Raw genomic sequence first — 17,911 nt, 5'->3', positions numbered from 1 at the left:
TTGTAAGGTCAACCATGGAACCATGTGGTCCAAAATTTTCCCAATATACAAGGATTTTAATGTTAAAAAGTCATAGCTGATCTGAAGGCATATAACCTTCCTCAATAAGATTCAAAATGGCTGACTCGTTGGCTGACTTGATAGCAATCGCCCCATACAAGAGGACCCCCTTATCATGCATACATATAGGTGCATATTTGTATTCTACTGCCGCTGACCTTACCTCCATCCGGAAGGAACGTCATAGCGCTCCCACCGGGCTCAGCGCCACTGCCAGTCCATGGAGCAGCTGGCAGGGGATGCTGCGCATGAACCTGGTTGCCACCTAAGAGGAAGGTGAGGGCATTGTCACAGAAATTATATAAAATTACAAAAAAATCTACTTTTGATTTCTTTCAGTAGGTCAATAGTGACGAAATGGTACTACTATCCATGCAAAATATCCAATGTTTTGGACGGTGTATTTTAGATCTGCATAATCTCTATGAAAACAGTTGCTATGGTAATACGGTAACCACAGAAACACCATGTAGTTTGTCCCGGACACCAAAACAGACTAAAATGAAGAAAGCAAAGACCCTAGATTTATGGGCTCAGAATTGGGATGACTATTTAAAATAGTCATGGGGTGCGCGTACATGGAGTATCACTTACATTATTAGGGTACTTCGGTTTTTAAGTCGGTTCTTTAAGTTGAGCTATAGGTGCCGTCCCACTTAAATAAGACATGAATCGTGATCTCTAGCATGTTAAGCCAATTAACCCTTGCAGATCTTTCATTTTGTTATTTCCACTGTGGGTTTAACCCCATAAAAACAACACAGAGACCTCTAAGGACCATGTCTTTTTAGCGTCTATGACAACAATGAGACAATGAGACAACAATCAGTGCCTGCCATTATGTCACATGACTATTAACTCTTCTCTGAAGGTATATGAATGGTGTAAACTTTCACACAATTTAAGAATTATATCTAGAAGGGCTTATGGCACTAGGAATGATGAATGCTGCTTTATTTATTTTTTATTTATAAAATGCGGCGGCTTTTCTTCCGATTGGCTAAAGCTTTTCCATACCCGTTGAAACATCTCGGTTAACCCTAAACATGTCTTCAGAGCTAATACCGCAAACTGGAACCTCACTCAACACTAGTGATCAAGCCGTTCAACCACAACTCCAAATGTTCTCAGTTGACTTGGGAGTTGTTGTTCATCGACCCCTAAAGGGCTACCTGTTACACCATCCACCCGAGTACAGTCCTCTTAATAAAGATGTTATTTCCAGTGAGGCGATAAAGACTTGTTCTTGTCCTAGTAGACTGATCACTAAATAGAGCAGAACTAGGACAAATAACATTTATACTCCTAAATCTTTGTGTGATTGATAACGGCATTGGAGCAATGCTAAGCTGGCTACCATAGCAATGAAGATTTAAGCTCTCCCACGTAAAACTTTAATCCAAAATACATCGAGGCTAGATTATTAAGTGGCAGCAAAATCTCTTTATTGAGAGCATCTCTTTAAATCCCGTGTCAAGGAGATTTTCTCGCTCGCCGGATAAATGTTGGCGTAAGAGGAAAAACGCGGTGAAGGTTAAGGACAATGACTCGTGATGTATACTTACTGCGTGGCCCAGCTCCTGTATCGAAGTAGGAGAATAGGGAGTCTAATTCGTCTGGACAAAACAAGGAATCCCGACGAAATTTGCGTTCAAGCGTGGCAGCTAGGAAACAAAAATATGAAGGTTAACGTAATTCACAAATGTTTCTGCGTTTTCTTTTTTGCGAGGAGCGGTTGGAAAAGAGACATAGTCGACCCAATACCATGCAGTTTGTTGGTTCTTGATGGCGGACAGCACATTCTATGTGAAGTGTAACGCGACTGTACACAGCTACGTCTACAAGACACTTACGTAATCCTGACCGGGGCTTAGATGGCCAACAAGACTCACTTGCAGCCCTAACCCTTCCTCGGCAGGCAATTATTTTATCCCAGGAATGTGGATAAACCAATGCTTAGGAGGAAAATCAAGAACAAAGCATACCTGAGGACAGCATGGCCGGAGATGCGTTCCCTCCTTCGTGTCGGTATTTCCGGCGGGCAGAGGGCACTTTGGTGGTGCTGTTGTTCCGCTGACATTTTTTCACACTCCACCTCTGAGGTTTCCTGATATTTTCAACCTCAACGCTCCCCAGCCGCTTCAAGAACTTCTTCTCCACATATTTTGCTTTTATCCACACCTCCTTTTCCTGTCTTAAAGGCCATTAATGGTGTTTTAGCAGCACATCATTATATTAATCCACTTATCTTATATATTATTTATTGCCACACATCTAACTGGAAATGATGAAAAACAAAACAAAGCTGAAGTCTCTCTTGAACAGCTTTGTTACAATTATTCTTGTATTCAAGCTCTAGAAGCTCTTCAAGTTCTAGAGCAGACAAGCTCTAGTCCGCTCTAGACCTTGAAGAACTGTGTTTCAATTTTGAGAACAGTCTGGACTACTGATGCATAAATAACACAAACTAACTCTACACGTAAACATAAAACATCAAGCACACCATGTTTGAGATTGTTCTACCAAAGACCATGTGCAAACTATGAAATACATACCGAGAGCACCCCGACGTCGGCTTCTTTAAGCCTAAGTGCTGGCATTCTGCCTCGTAGATCTGGTTGATGGTACTGTTTCCCAGCTCACACATCAGCTGGATTGAGACACGGCGAAAAAGAGAAAAAAAAATCCCAATCAGGTAAACTGACAAACCCCTGACTGACAGACATTAGCTTTTTGGTCCAAAAGAAATTAGAACCTTACTCACCTTCAACAATTCTGGCTCCCAGGAATCCAAAGTGAGGGAGCGGACTTTCGAGCAGTGAACACCCAGACTCCTAAAAAGGATGAGAATCAACGGCAGAAATTGGTCAACCCATTGATAATTGCGATACACCGAATCTAACAGCAACAACATCATTAATGCAGAAAACAATGATATTGTCTATCCACGTGTTATATGCTTAAACCATATTAAAAATGACTAATTATTATATATATTCATATATTTATGTACACGTGATATAATATAGAATCCACTTCATTATTGGCGGCAAACAAGTACATTTAATGTTCTTTAATATATAGAATAAAACACTCTTTTCCTGGAGCTGCTTACCTGTGAATTCCTGAACATTCAATGCAAAGGGTGATTCCTAAATTGATGCTGGCCCATCGAGGATCGGTTTGCCCGCAGTCACAGCACTGGTCATTGCCGGCAATGCTCTGCACCCGTTGCAAGATAGTCTCCCCTTTCACGCTGCGTTCCCGCGAATCGCTGGCTGAGTCTATGCTGCTCGTGGAGGGAGAAGCTGTTCTGTCAAGCCTCTAATGGGGGGAAAAAAACAAAATTTTAACAACTGAATTAGCTTATGGTGCATAAACCCCAAGGTAGGAGTCCCACCTCTATGTAATGGTTATCTGGCGTCTCCCTGTAGGCAGAGGCGATGCTGGCTTGCACGGCTTGGATCCAGGCTTGTCGAAGTTTCTCTGAGTCGGCCTGAAGCATGCAGCTCCTGGAATATCGACGAAGAAAGTCATAAGTAGGCTAACAAATCGTCCTAGCCATCCCATCTATCCTCATTGGTCTTGGATAACAGCAAATAAATATGTCTCTATTTCACAATTTATTTATGAATTCTATTGATATAGAAGAAGTGCTGCAAAAAAAAATCAATTTTAGTTTTTAGTCCTTTACCTGCAGTACTATGTTTAGAAACACTGCATACTTATTTAATATAAAAAATCTTGCTTAAAACTGCAGAGTCTCATACTAAAAGCAATATCATCTATAACCTCAACTGAACTATTATCTAACCGGTAGCCAAGTAGAATATCTATAATAAAGTATCCACTGCTCTGTAGCTTAGATTTAAAAAATTACCATTGAGTAAATTTATATTCCCGTCATTTCAAATCACACCAAATAATGATCTATAGCTGTACCACCAGCAGGGAATGTACCTTAAATACAGCGCTGCGAAATAGGATGGCGCTATATAAAACAATAAATATAATATTATATTAAAAGGTAGCTGGCTAATATAAACTGTGATAAGGTGCAATACCCAAAAAGGTTTCTAGGTGGCGCTGTAGTGCTTCTAATTCGCAAGCTGAGCACTCGGAGAAGGACTAACCATAAATGTGCAATGCATTGTGGGAGCTTCACTTTAATACCATCACGTCTCAGCAGTGCTGCTCACTCCAGATGGCTTTAATGCAATAGCCAAGGCCAAACGGCGATTAGGCAGTAAAAGTTTAGAATCATGGGTACAGGAGGCAGACGCATCCAGAAGCATTTATAATTGATGTCTTGATGGGCACGGAAGCTGCCCACTCGCTAAAATAACATCTGTGTCTGGACAGAGGGATGCATTAGGTGAATCATGGCCTATGCAGATTGCTTTCAGCTCTGGGGAGTCCTATACGGTCCAAACACAGAAATGATCTATGCGCCACCAGCAACCAAGCCTATCACGAGAGGGAACTAAACAGTAGAGACTAAACTGGAATGGGGGCACCAAAATGCAGAATTAGAGGGCAGATCAGACCCCTCTGACCTGTCTACTCTGCCCGTTCCTCCTGATGTAAAGACTCAAACGTTTATAAGTTCTTGGTCTTGTCTTAGATTCAGGAACCATATTTTTCTGCTGGGAGGCTGTTAAACTTATCTACTGCTCACTCAGTGAAGTAAAACCTCCTAAGCCTCTGACTCTCTGGTTTTAGATATTGACCTCTTGTTCTAACATTTCTCCTTCTTGGAAATAAACGTCCCTCGTATAATTTAAGCTGGAAGGCATGCTATAGTGAATCCAACTTACTTGGAGGGCGAGACAACCTCAAAGCAAAATCTCCTTTCTATATCTTCACAGGGCTTCACGGTACACAGTCTCAGATCCTCGACGACCACAGTCAGAACGTCCTGTAACAAACACAGGGAGACGGACTGTCATCAGCAGCTCAAACTCATAAAACAGAGATACCGCGTCACAATTACCATGAAACTGATTGAAAAACGATTGTATAAATGTTGCTACTGTGTAAAAAAAAGATGGGAATTCCGTAAATGTGCGCCAGGAACACTGACTTATATCCCTGTCCAAGAAAGGGATGCATGTTCAAGCAGGGCCATTTTTAGTATAGAGTCTACCTCTCCAAGTCCAGGAGAAATGCTCAAAACAATGACTGTGTAAGCTTAGAAATAGTTCCCTATGAACAAATATGGCTGCAATGTAGACAAGAATATATATAAGAGACTATTAAGTCCTTCACTCAAATTATCCAGATGGCTTTTGTGACCACAGAAGAATCTACAATTACTTTTTGCTCATCTTAACGCACAGTAGAATCATATCAAAAACTCAACTTTCTTCTGTAGCAATTTATGTTGTTTTAACGGTCACAGATAAAAATGAAATTGTATAAAAAAAAAATATATATATATATATATATTCAAATATACTTACTTTTAATTTTTTCTGGTAAACGAGCTGGCTGTTCTGGATAGAGAACCACCTCCTGTAAATTAAAAAAAATGGAGTTTAATTTCTATAGCCGTGCATGGGAACCCCCCCCCCTCCTCTTGCTGTAATATAGCTCTTCAGAATGAAAAGGCATATTTTTTATGACGCCTGTATGGAAGTTGTATTACTATGGGCTTCTCCTTCTTTGCGGTCTCATCTGCTGTACCGAGATGCAATGTTTCAGATATGGAATCAGTAAATGGCCATAATGAACTCCTTTGGTCCCATAGACGTATGTGCTATTGGAGGACATATTAACCCTATTATATCTGAATCCCCCCCCCCCCCATCTGCCTCACTTGCGCTTGGATCTACTAACCGATTCCATGTTTTGAATGCGTTGCTGGCCCTTTTGAAGAGATATCCTTCCATAACAACCCCATTAGGGGCATCGACATTAAATTCTGCCTTTGTGTCATCATAGGAGAAGTCCTGGAACAAAAACAGAAAAGATAATGAAAAATTATCTTCCAAAAGGATAAATAGACAAGCGGAACCATGCAAGACTTTCATAAGGCAGCCAGAAACCACAAAACATGACTTGGGTTGCAGATTCCCAGGTCTAACATGCAACAGATCTTGGGTTTGAGATGCTAGATGGGCCAAGCTGTTCTTAGCTGCTGTTGCTGAGAAGGGTTCCATATGTTGGACTTGTGTTTTAGAACCTGGCTTAGGTGCAATATAACTTGAGTTCCAGCTACTAAACTTTGAGTCCTCATTACATTCAACAGAGACCAAGATAGAAGAAAACTTACCACATCAAAACCCAGTTTAGACAGTTATGATTTATATTAGCAACATACCGGTACTAGGAACTTGGGCGCTTGTATAAAGCCTCTATGTAACTACGTAGTAGCTGAATGAATCCAATAACAATGGCTCATGGAACAGTAACTATCATCCACTTCAAGATTAACTCACTGGAGACACTGATATTCAGAGATTTCAACTCTCACAGTGAGAAAATGACCATTTGGAAAGCTCAACTATCATCAAATCAATACAGAGGATGAATCAGTTCACTGGGTAACACAACTATATTTGCTAAGTTGCCTGTTTGCATGAAATATGGGGCTTGTTGAAAAGCTTCACAATGCAATGTGAAGACCCAACAATGAGCTTCTCCTGCAATAAAAGCCAAAATGTACTTGCATAATACATACATAAATAAGTCAAATGGCATTGAATGAATCTCACGTAACATATGATACAGAGAATTTTGCACAAGTTCCTCCATATCAATTATCAAAACCGACAAAAGCAGAAGTATCCAGAAACTTTTGTTAACACATCTGCTTTGTATTAAAAGTTAATTATACTGAAATAATAGTCTTTCATTTAAGACAAAATAAGAATACAATTACCTGCAACTAAGAGAGAATGGAGCAAGTGCCACTATTATAAGCTGAATAGATGAAAGAACTTCCAAGATAAACATATTTAAGCCTGTTGTCTTAATGAGAGTGAAAATTAGGGTAATTGCCCACAAAATATACCTAAACAGCGTGCCTGTGCAATAATTGGATTTAGATTAATGAGTTAATTATGCGATAATTAGAGTGATTGTGAGATCAGACCTTGTCCCAAAACCGCAGTTTTTGTTGAGCTAAACAATCAAACACGGTTTATACTTATTTACTTAACTTCCGAAACATGTATAAACAATAACAGCACCTTAAAGGTAACGGTCCCATTACGGCTTCTAGTGTAACTAAAATTAATTAAAGCGACATATTGTGTTGTTTTTATGGTTAACTAAAATGTGAGCTTTCACAAGTAGCTCAAAAAAACTGCCCTGTAATTACAATAACTAATATCGATTAATTAGTTACAGAATAAATATATATAAAAATAATTAAGTAAACGAAACAATCTTCCATCCCCTGCTACCAGTACAATTCAGACAAACTCATTTTCCTATTACATTAGATACTGGGAAAGGGTATAATTAATGTGAGATGGGACCCTGTGGCTCCTCGTTCATTCCTATACTATACACAGTGGATTGGATAGAATAGTAAATCAAATGGGACCCTTGTGGGATGTTAATAATAACCACTTTTCCACGTGCAATCTTTATTTAATCATCAACTTCATTAATTCATTGTCATAACCACTTAATACAAGAAATAAAAGGGACCCACAAATGCCTCGTGCATCTCTTGCTAGTAGAACGTGGCGATAAGATCAATATATTAAACCTATGGATCCTATGAACTTACAGCCAAACAGGGGTAAAATAGCAGAGGATGGGGAAGGATGGTCTCTATTACCTCCAGTATTGGACTCCAGTAACAAAATAAGTTAACAGTATTCCGAATCTAACCATATGAATAAAAGTGCCAAGATTAGTGCAATTCTTTCCATTTAATCGTAGATTTAATATAGTACTGATAATAAAGTATTGTGCGATTGATTCTTGATTTTGTGTATACATTTCATTAATAATTATTAATACTTCGACGCTGTCCCAGAAGACGTGGGAGACGCTGAATCTCCTAGTTGATTGGACTCTCCCCTTTGATTCCCCTCTGTTCCCCGACCATTATCTGCTTCCCAACCCAAAATCATTTCAGAATAAATGAAAGTGGCCAAAAATCTATCTGGTTATTTGTTGAATTTTTCTGTTTTCTCTTACTATTAACCATTACGGACCTACAAAGGAAATTGCTACCTACTAGAATGCATAGTGGATTCTGGGGCTGTTTTTCAGGCATTTGGCCCCTTAGTCCCCTTAGTCAGTGAAGGGTATTGTTAATACAACAGCATACCAAGACACTTTAGACAACTGTATGCTTCCAACTTTTTGGCATCATTTTGGGGAAGGCTCTTTCCTTTTCCAGCATGACTGTGCCCCAGAGCACAAAGCAAGGTCTATAAAGACATGGTTTGACAAGCTTGGTGTGAAGGAACTACTGTGGTCTGCATCAGACACCTTTGGGGGTGAATCGGAATGCTGACTGCGAGCCGGACCTTCTCGTCCAAAATCAGTGCCTGATCTCACAAATGCTCTACTGGATGAATGGGCACAAATTCCCACAGACACTCCTAAAGCCTTCCCAGAAGAGCCGTTATATCCACAAAGGTGGGAGGCAACTCCATATTAATGCCCATGGTTTTGAAACGGCATGCCCAACAAGTTTGTATAGGCGTGCCGATCAGCCGTCCACATACTTTTGGTCATACGGTGTATTTTACAAATAATTACAAGAATCAATCAATGTAATCCATTGAGTATATATATATATATATATATATATATATATATATATATATATATACCTCTTAATCCCTGATATAACAATGTTACTAGCCATTTTATGGTTGGTTATTATTAATAAATCAGTGTAAACTTGTTTGTTCTAATGATTCTAACAGACCCAATTGTACTATGGAGGTCTACGTTAAAAGCAAAGTATTGTAAAGCAGTATAATTATTCCTTGCACTATATTTTAAATCCCATTCAAATTTAATCAGGTCACTCCCGTTGTGTGTCAAACTAATGAAATTCAATGTAATAACACTTTCTATCAATTATTTATGCTTATCCTGTTTGTTTTTACTTTAATGAACTTAATGTAACTTAATTATGGGTGGAGGAAATACGAGCGCATACTTATCAATGAAAACAAAAAGGATCCTCCTACATATTGACCATTGTCCTATTGTCCACTTCCAAATTTTTTTCGTACTTTCATACTTTTGATCTACAGAATAAAAGTTTTAAGACAATAGCATGCTAAAAGAATGTTTGTTTCCCCGATGGCCTTGAAATATTTCCTAATAGCTGCATAAATTGTTATCGCTATATAAATAAAAGATAATAATAGTAGTAATAATAATGATGATGATAATAAAACAATAACAGTAATAATAATAATAACAATAATAATAATTGTATAGCTGGGGCATGTTTAACATGTCACTAAACTGTCATATTGCTTCTATAGAACTATATAGTATTTGAGGAGTTAAATTCACTTAAAGCTGAATTGTTTTTCTACCACCCTCCAGAAGAAAATTCACAGAAGTAATACTTTATTTTCTCCTCTTTATTAATATTAACTATAATAGTTAATTTAATGTACAGAGTATGTTGTCTAAATATATACCACAAAATACCACATCCAGTTAAGACCATACATTTGGAGCAGCACTGTAGGGGTTAACCTTTTAAAATTGTAGTCTCAGCCTTCCATCCGTGACATCACAATGGTTGCCATGCCAACCTGTTCAATGCCCAGGGAGGCCACACAATATGGTAACAGATTCCTTCTAAATGCACTCATGGGAAGTGCGCTAATTTATTCTAAGTTGCGGATAGAAACATGTTAGCATTCAACAAGTAACTATTGCTTCATAAGAGGCTGGATATGAAGCAGGTATTCATGTGCTAAATAAAAGTGTAAAAAAATAGTTAACCAATTGCATGGCATCTCAGTAGAGGTGGCAAAACACACGCCAATTTTTACTATATCAGCGACTGCCAAATCAGATTAATCATACTGAAAAAATCAAGAACAACCAAGGACCCTAATGCCACCTAAAAAAAGTTTACTGGCACAGAAACGGTTAAGATACACCATGGAAGGTGGACAAATTTCTAGTCTGAGCATATAAAAGAAAAACTATTTTTGAATAAATCACGGAAATTACTGTAACATTACGTTGCTTTAATTACAGACAGAAGCAAGAATTAATCATCAAATATACAGTGTGGCGCAGAGAGAATAACAGAAATAAAACGATATCCACGATGTTACACTATCGGAGTATTAGTCCCAAAATTGCGTCCATAAAATAATAATTATCCTACGCACATAAAGTAGGCAGATTTTATCTGGTACAACTTGCTATTTAATTTACTTACCAGCAAGTATTCCAGGTGGCCAAATATCTTCATCCTTGTGTGTTTTAATTAGATCAATCCTGGAATATATGCCATTTCTCCTTGCTTGGTAGCCTAAATCCTGCAGGCTATCTATGTGTCTTTCCGCCTTCATAAACCTCACTTTGCTTCATCTGAAAAGCCTGTTGCCCCCTTTTCCTACTTACTCAAGCTCTAGTGGGATGGAGTGTGTCATTGCTTTGAAGCCCACCAGCCTTCCTACTCCAGAGGGAGGGAAGGAGGGCCATTAGCATACAGCTGTCACTTTCTGGATAGCCATGGAAGACAGGAGACAAATAATGGCAGGGAACAATTATCATTGTCTTTTACTCCAGAGGCCAGAAAGGTGAGGCTAGTCATGTCCTCTCATCCATACAATTTACTTAAACCCCCCCCCCTCCTCCTTGATTCATCAAGTCAGATCACAAAGGAGCCCCGTCCTCTCAAGCAAATACTGATCGGATGAAATGGGACACGGCGAGAGCGTTAATAACGCAGCCCCATCTGTCTCACCTCCACGCCTTTATTTTAAACTTTTCTCTAGCAGGCGAATATATTCCAAAGCAAGTGGGAAGGCACGTTAGATTGCGATGCAGAACTGGTGATGTTCCGTCTCTTTCTGGTTGTCCTCCGACTCTTATTGCCTTATAGCTCGTCCTTGGGGAATGACTTGTTAACGATCTGTCATCGACCGTATGATACAGCTCTGCTGGTTCCAACCTGCACATTTATAAATCATGCTAAAGGACCAACTATCAATGTTTTCTAGGGCAGGCCGGGTGAACAAATCTAATCTCTTAAAAAAATAATAAAAAATTAAATAAATAAATAAAACACATTATAGTGTATTATGCGGCTCTGTATAAGAAAAGGTAACAGAGCTGTTTTAAAGAGATCTATTATATATTTTTTTTAAAACAACGTTCTGTGCAAAATGCTTAAGAAGAAACAGCACTTTCACGGTTGTAAATGTGAGCCTTAATTACCTGATTCTTCCTTTAAATCTCCCTCTGCACCCCTTCTGTCAATACTGTAACATATATCTTCCTGCTTAATGAATCACTCGTGTCACTTCCAGGCTCGGAAACTAACGAATGACCTGGTGATCTATCAGCATCTACCTGGAGGTATTGTCCTGATGACCATACTGCTCCCTTAGGTCTGTTAATAAAATTAGGTGGATGGAGAGAGGTTGGGTGGTGGGGGCTTTGTAGCTAAATACCCCAACAGGGAAATTGGCTCCTACAGATGGGAAACCTGTATCCCTTCTGCCAAAAGTATTAAGCAGTAGAAGAGTACCACCACTTTACCATTTTACTAATGATGTGTGCCAGTTACACCATGGCTATGGGTGGCCGATCCCACTGGGCTTCTTCTGTAAGAAGGGCTAAGTTGCCCCTGCAGTTAAAGTTGGGAGAGGTCCTATTATTGAATACCTCAACCCGACCCTCGACAGACCTTACGAAATACAACTCAAAGATCGAAAGAAAGGATTTCCACATCCTTTGGGGAAGGGGAGTTGCGGAAGCTTAGGAAATAGGAGAACGATTTGAATTGAGAACCTGGTTATAGAAACCCCAAAAAATCTAGGATAGTATTATGTGATGCTGGTAGCGCAGCTATTGGTCCCCTGCATTCATGAGAGCCCCCCTCACAGCCCAACAGTTGTCTGCACCCTATATATAAATAACTTAACAAAAAAGAGCCAAATGGAAAATTCCTGTATTGATCCTCCTAGGCTTTGTTTATTAATGACCCGTCGGAGGTGACCTCTGACCTTGTATTGACTGAGAGACAGGGGGGGTGTTCTAGGCTGTCGCCTTAGTGGTCCTTGAACATAACGCAGAGATAATGGAGACAAGTGGCTAGTCTCCCCTTTACTAACCAAATGTCATATCCATCGTCAACTGGTTGGAAAACATCTCCAAGAGATGTGCTAATACACAAGCAATAGCTGAGGACAGATGATTTAACCCCTTCTTTAGCATAGGACATTAGAATAAGAATGTACAAACCGGTATATGATTAGTACCATTTGGTACTACATCTGAACACGTTTGGACCTCAAATGTACCCATTTTTAAAAAGGAGACTATGATGATGATGGGATTTCCATCGTTTCTGCCAATTATCAGCCAACCAGCGTTGGGGTAGCTGAGCATTATGGGTGTTATAGTGCCTCAACATCTGGGCAGACATCAGATTGATTCCTATTTGACTTATTTTTAACGCTAGCCGTTGTGAGAAGTTCCGAGATGTATCTTTCTCATGAGATGAATTTGCGGGGCCTCAATAGCTTCCATTCTGCATTTCCATAACCAGTGAATAGTGACTAGAACACAACCGTATTACCCGACACAATGTACATAGTGTCTGCACACCATTCCACACTCTCCAGTATGACTGCGATACTGTCTGATCCCGACACTCGCTGCATTTACCCAGCAAGCTCAATAATCTTTTATGTCCCAGGTCAGGAAGCTGCATAAATCATTTGTATATTTGCATAATTAATGGGGAAAAAAAAGAGATTTCCGGCTACACAGTTTAAGTATCCTGCTGTGTTGCTGATACACCAAATTTGATAAAAGATTTAGTGGTTAAAAAGCAGTGGACCTTGTTTTCGGTCTAGTCCACAATTGCCCATTTGGTGGTGGCCCATTGTTTTTGTCCATGGCCACAATGGGGGAGCATCATAAATTGCGGTCAAGGATTTGGTCTAAAGACATGATGGTCTCTGTAGAGAATAGAATGTGCTTCACATAAAACTTTTGTATAAATACAGATCCAATTATATATATATATCATATAAGGCAACTTCTAGCAGTATCATAATTGCAAGAGTTTTCTATATTTTCTTCTATATTTATCTATTTTTTCTATATCTTTTAAAAAATGTACCTTTTAAACATAAACGGATTAGCGAATACAACGTGTTATTGGAACACAAGAGGGATGGGAGTGATAAAGGACCATTGGAACACAGGAGTGATGGGAGTGATAAAGGGCCATTGGAACACAAGAGTGATGGGAGTGATAAAGGGCCATTGGAACACAGGAGTGATGGGAGTGATAAAGGGTCATTGGAACACAGGAGTGATGGGAGTGGTAATGGGCCATTGGAACACAGGAGTGATGGGAGTGATAAAGGGTCATTGGAACACAGGAGTGATGGGAGTGATAAAGGGCCTCTGTACACAGATGAAGATATTCTATTAAAAATCAGCCGTTTCCAGCTACAATAATCATTTACAGCATTAATACCGCCTGCTCTGGATTTCTGATCCATTTCATGTTATTTTAATGGACAAAAGTTGCTTTTCTTTGCAGAATATAGGCCGCACCCCCACTTTAAAGACTTAAAGTGGGGGGGGAGTGCGGCCTATATTCGAGCCAATACGGTATATAAATATATATAATAAAATAATTAAAAAAACAAATACACATACATACTGTATATAATACACAAACTGTATATAGTGTATAGGCTGTTTACTGTGTGTATAGGTCTCACATTATGGACAGAAGGTTAATGTTATGATGGATAGATAATAATAGCTACACACTCACCTGAAGAAGAGTCTGAACGTTCATTTAAAAGGCAAGGAGACGAGAAAAAAAGAAAAGAAAAGAAATAAAACAAAAAAAACATTATTATCTTAGCAAGTATACAACTTTCCTAATGGTATCTGTTGGTAACAATTAACGTATGCGCCATAAATATTAGTACAAGGCTGGTGCAAAAAGAAACGTATTACATACAATTGTCCTGAATAATGAACAATTAACATTTGAACTACTAAAAGATCAAAAGGAGCATTGTATAAGAAATAAAATTTGACGAAAACGGTTACTGATAGGAGAGAGAACCATAAATCGACAATTACGGAAAGAATAGAGCCACAGAAAGTCTTAATCTAAACAAATATAAGAAACACAAAGGATTTAATCTTTATTATATGAACTAAAATGAAGGCATCACTGCCTGGAGATTCAGAGGTAGGGTTGACTTTTATAGGGACGGTATTGTAAAAAAAATAATTTTGTGCATGTGAATGCCATATAATAAAGCTAATTTAGCACTAGAAATTAAAATGTACATTAGTTTGGTTTTGGTTTTATATAATAAAAATATAAATATTTTTTAATAATATCTATATTTTTGGTTTTTATTTTTTATTTTCTAAACATACTAAATACATATATAGATAAATACATAATAAATATCTATATTTTACTTGGGTCTCAAATACTCGTGTACCCAGGTTGTCTTCTCCTGTGTTGCAAACCACAGTTAGATCTGACTTTGTAGCTTTGCTTATACAAGAGGTTTCACAAGATGTTGGCTACAATGTGTGGGGCTGGTATAGACACACAAATAGAAAACTCTTGGAAAGGAGACAATGATCTGCAAAGAATAAATCATGTGGTCCTTACCCTTTGCTGGATAGTTGCATGTTTGTGCTCCATCTCTCGTTTTTCTACAGCCGAGTCGATCACCAGTTGGTCCAACTGAAAAGAAGGACACAGAAAAAGCTGTTGAGTTGCAGAGTCACCGTTAAAGCAACTGCCCCGTGCCCAGGCTTATCTAAGGGGACCATGGCAGCTGCCCCCCGAGGCCTTTAACAGAGATAGTTGGCCAAACAAGCTTTATGACATCCAAGGCTCCAAGTAAATCACCCACCCCCAATATAAATGATGTTTAAATATAGCATAGAGTACCTATCGTGGTTTATGTTATCAATGGGGTACAGCTTCTAACTAAACTAATCAAAACTTTTTTAGCTTATATTTTATTTTTTGAAATGGTTTCTTAGGTATTTAACTTAAAACTATTTACTCTTCGCGCACCAATCAAAACACGAGAGTTAGATTTTGGAACATATACCATGGTTGACATACACTACAGACATACCTCTGAGGCTAGTTTCTTCATATAGGGATTCAGCTCATTTAAAAGGCTATATCCTTGCTGGAAGAAGGTATACTGGGCATGCATGAATGACAGCATCTGTTAGGGACAGAGTCAGTATATGAATAAATAGGGTTAAAAAATGTTGGAATCAATACGTTCACCAGTCTTGCATCTTGGCTAGCAGCTCTGATTGGCCGTTTAGTAAGATCCTGATTGTTGATTGGTTTTCCCAGAAATACTTTCAAAGGTCCAGATTTTAGATTACAGATAAATGGATCAGAGTACATTTGTATATCAGGGATCTAAAATTCAACCGCATCGGTCCTTTATCCCAGGACACACATAATTCTCATACCTTGCTACAGTATATAGGATGTATAGATAACAGAGGGGAATCAATTACCCTGTTATACATCACATACTCTGAAGGGGGCAGCACTTTACATGCACTGGTCAGCAATAAGTGAAAATTAAGTGTGTCCTGGATACGAAATTGGATGCAGTCCTCATATGTTCCAGTGGATTTTTTAATCAATCAGATATAATTGGCACATTGGAGGACTTTTATTGGAGGACCCGTTAAGCGAGTTGTACAAACATGTTGTGTTAAGAAAAGTTGTGTTGAAATACTCACTGCATCCAGAATTTCAAACTTCTTTTTGGCTTGCAATACGTTGATCTGGAATAAAAAGAAATGAACCCCCAATTCAAAGCCATTTCACAGAATCATGCGTACCAAATATATGTTTTCTCTCACTGGCAGGAGAACAGCTTTGAACTTATATGTAGCCAGAGTGTCTAAACACACATTTACACGCCCAATGTAGTTATATTAAACAATGTTATGATGGCCTAGAATACAGGTGTATTCACTAAACTAAAGCCAATGGCCAAGTAGGTGATGGTCCTCGCCTGGTTCTTCTTACCTGCAATACGTAGTCCAGAGCCAGGTGCCGGAAGCACTTCCTTGTAATGGTCAGAGTACCCGTTGCTTCTTCTACTTCATGTGGTTTGTGGCGGGGAGCCTGGGCATTTTTCACTAGTGCGATGTCCAGGTCTTCTCTCACTTTGTCAAACTGCTTCTTGGATTCCTTGAACTTTCTCACGTCACTGAAAATTTCACAACAAAGCCATTCCATAAATCCAGATCACACGTTCACATGTAGCAAGCAAGAAGCACAAAGAGGACCTTACAATAAACCGGTCTGTTGCCTATATCTCCGCTCTCTTGTTCACCCATCATAACCAATCACTGACCAAATCCTACAGCCTTCACCTAAGAAACATCTCTCAAATTCTTCATTTTCTCACATGGATTAGTGCAAACCCATACTAACCGGCCTCCACCGCTGCTACCTTTCATCATTCCAATCCATTCTGAACACTTCTGCCAGGCTAATCATCTTTCCTTATCATTCTTGACATGTCAACCATACTATATCTATACACTTATCTCTAACCACTCTTCTAACCAACCCCTGTGCTCTGCCCAAGACTTGCTGTCTCTCGTTGACCATTATCTCTTCCCACTCACATATTCAGATTTTACCTGCGCTGTACCCATTTTCTGGAATTCCCTACCTCATTCTGTCACTCTCTCCTCTACATATTCTAAACATTAAGAGAAGTATATAATCTGTCCTCCTAACAGCAACTCCATTCTCCCCATCTTTCCCAGGACTTCTCCCCTTGACCTTCGTTACAATTAAATCATCCTTGCCAAACCAGCTCCTCGCCTTTCATTCCCCCTCATCATCCCATAGATCGTAAGCTCTCAAGACCAGGACTGTTTTATACCTCTGTACTAGATACGTCTCAACACGAGTTGAAGTTCAAGCCAGTCAATTCTAATATTAATTTGGCCACTTGACGACCAGCAGTAAGACTCTCCTATCAGTAAATAAATATGGGATATGAATCTTTACAGAGCTAATGGTGCCGTGCTTCCCGCTCTGCTGCATGGTCCTCTTGTACTCAAATGGTTAAATGAGATTTGACTTTATTAAAATTAATATAAAAGAGTTGGACCCAACAGGGTATTAGATTTTAAAATGTAATTGTTGTACCAGAACAACTCAAAACACAATCAGAACGAAGTCCTGGAATTTTAGAAAGAACGTCGGCCAAGTGGCTGTCATCTGCTGCCAAAGACCACGTTCTTTTGATCCATCGACAAACCTTCAAGTGGATTCATGTGTAAAATATCAATAACCTTTTCGCAGGGTTATGCTTTTATGGCCAACGTTATGAATTTTCCATGACATTTATGTAACAGCATAACGCCGCCAAGCGTCTGCTACGACTTAAAGGACATTTAAAGAACAGTGGACGTCATAAACATTATTGGTAGAAGACAGTGGCGTACCTACCGGGGTCGCAGGGGTCGCGACTGCGACCGGGGCCCCGGCGGCAGGGGGGCCCAAGCCAAGGGGCCGCACGAAATCGGGCCCCGGCGGCAGAGGGGCCCAAGCCAAGGGGCCGCACGAAATCGGGCCCCGGCGGCAGAGGGGCCCAAGCAAAGGGGCCGC

At 39.4% G+C, this 17,911-nt stretch overlaps 1 protein-coding gene across 1 annotated transcript in view; it reads right to left on the bottom strand.

Annotated features, from left to right (window-relative positions):
• LOC149274136 (arf-GAP with coiled-coil, ANK repeat and PH domain-containing protein 3-like) overlaps positions 1-17,911 on the bottom strand; it is a 74,490-nt gene that overhangs the window by 9,029 nt on the left and 47,550 nt on the right. Inside the window, exons 6-20 of the mRNA XM_089505778.1 lie at positions 16,310-16,493; positions 16,018-16,062; positions 15,384-15,479; positions 14,906-14,980; positions 14,039-14,050; positions 5,899-6,011; positions 5,523-5,574; positions 4,878-4,978; positions 3,461-3,572; positions 3,176-3,384; positions 2,825-2,894; positions 2,616-2,710; positions 2,046-2,254; positions 1,626-1,724; positions 224-325 (exon numbers count right to left, since the gene is read on the bottom strand). Coding sequence (XP_089361904.1) covers positions 224-325; positions 1,626-1,724; positions 2,046-2,254; positions 2,616-2,710; positions 2,825-2,894; positions 3,176-3,384; positions 3,461-3,572; positions 4,878-4,978; positions 5,523-5,574; positions 5,899-6,011; positions 14,039-14,050; positions 14,906-14,980; positions 15,384-15,479; positions 16,018-16,062; positions 16,310-16,493 — 1,574 coding nt within the window. The remainder of the gene's footprint in view (positions 1-223; positions 326-1,625; positions 1,725-2,045; positions 2,255-2,615; positions 2,711-2,824; positions 2,895-3,175; positions 3,385-3,460; positions 3,573-4,877; positions 4,979-5,522; positions 5,575-5,898; positions 6,012-14,038; positions 14,051-14,905; positions 14,981-15,383; positions 15,480-16,017; positions 16,063-16,309; positions 16,494-17,911) is intronic.

This window comes from Sceloporus occidentalis, unplaced genomic scaffold (assembly GCF_023333645.1).
Source record: "Sceloporus occidentalis isolate IW3139 unplaced genomic scaffold, rSceOcc1.0.p SCAF_346, whole genome shotgun sequence".
NCBI lineage: Eukaryota > Metazoa > Chordata > Lepidosauria > Squamata > Phrynosomatidae > Sceloporus > Sceloporus occidentalis.
Note: the sequence above shows the minus strand (reverse complement) of the source record. Positions and strands in the feature narration are given on the sequence as shown.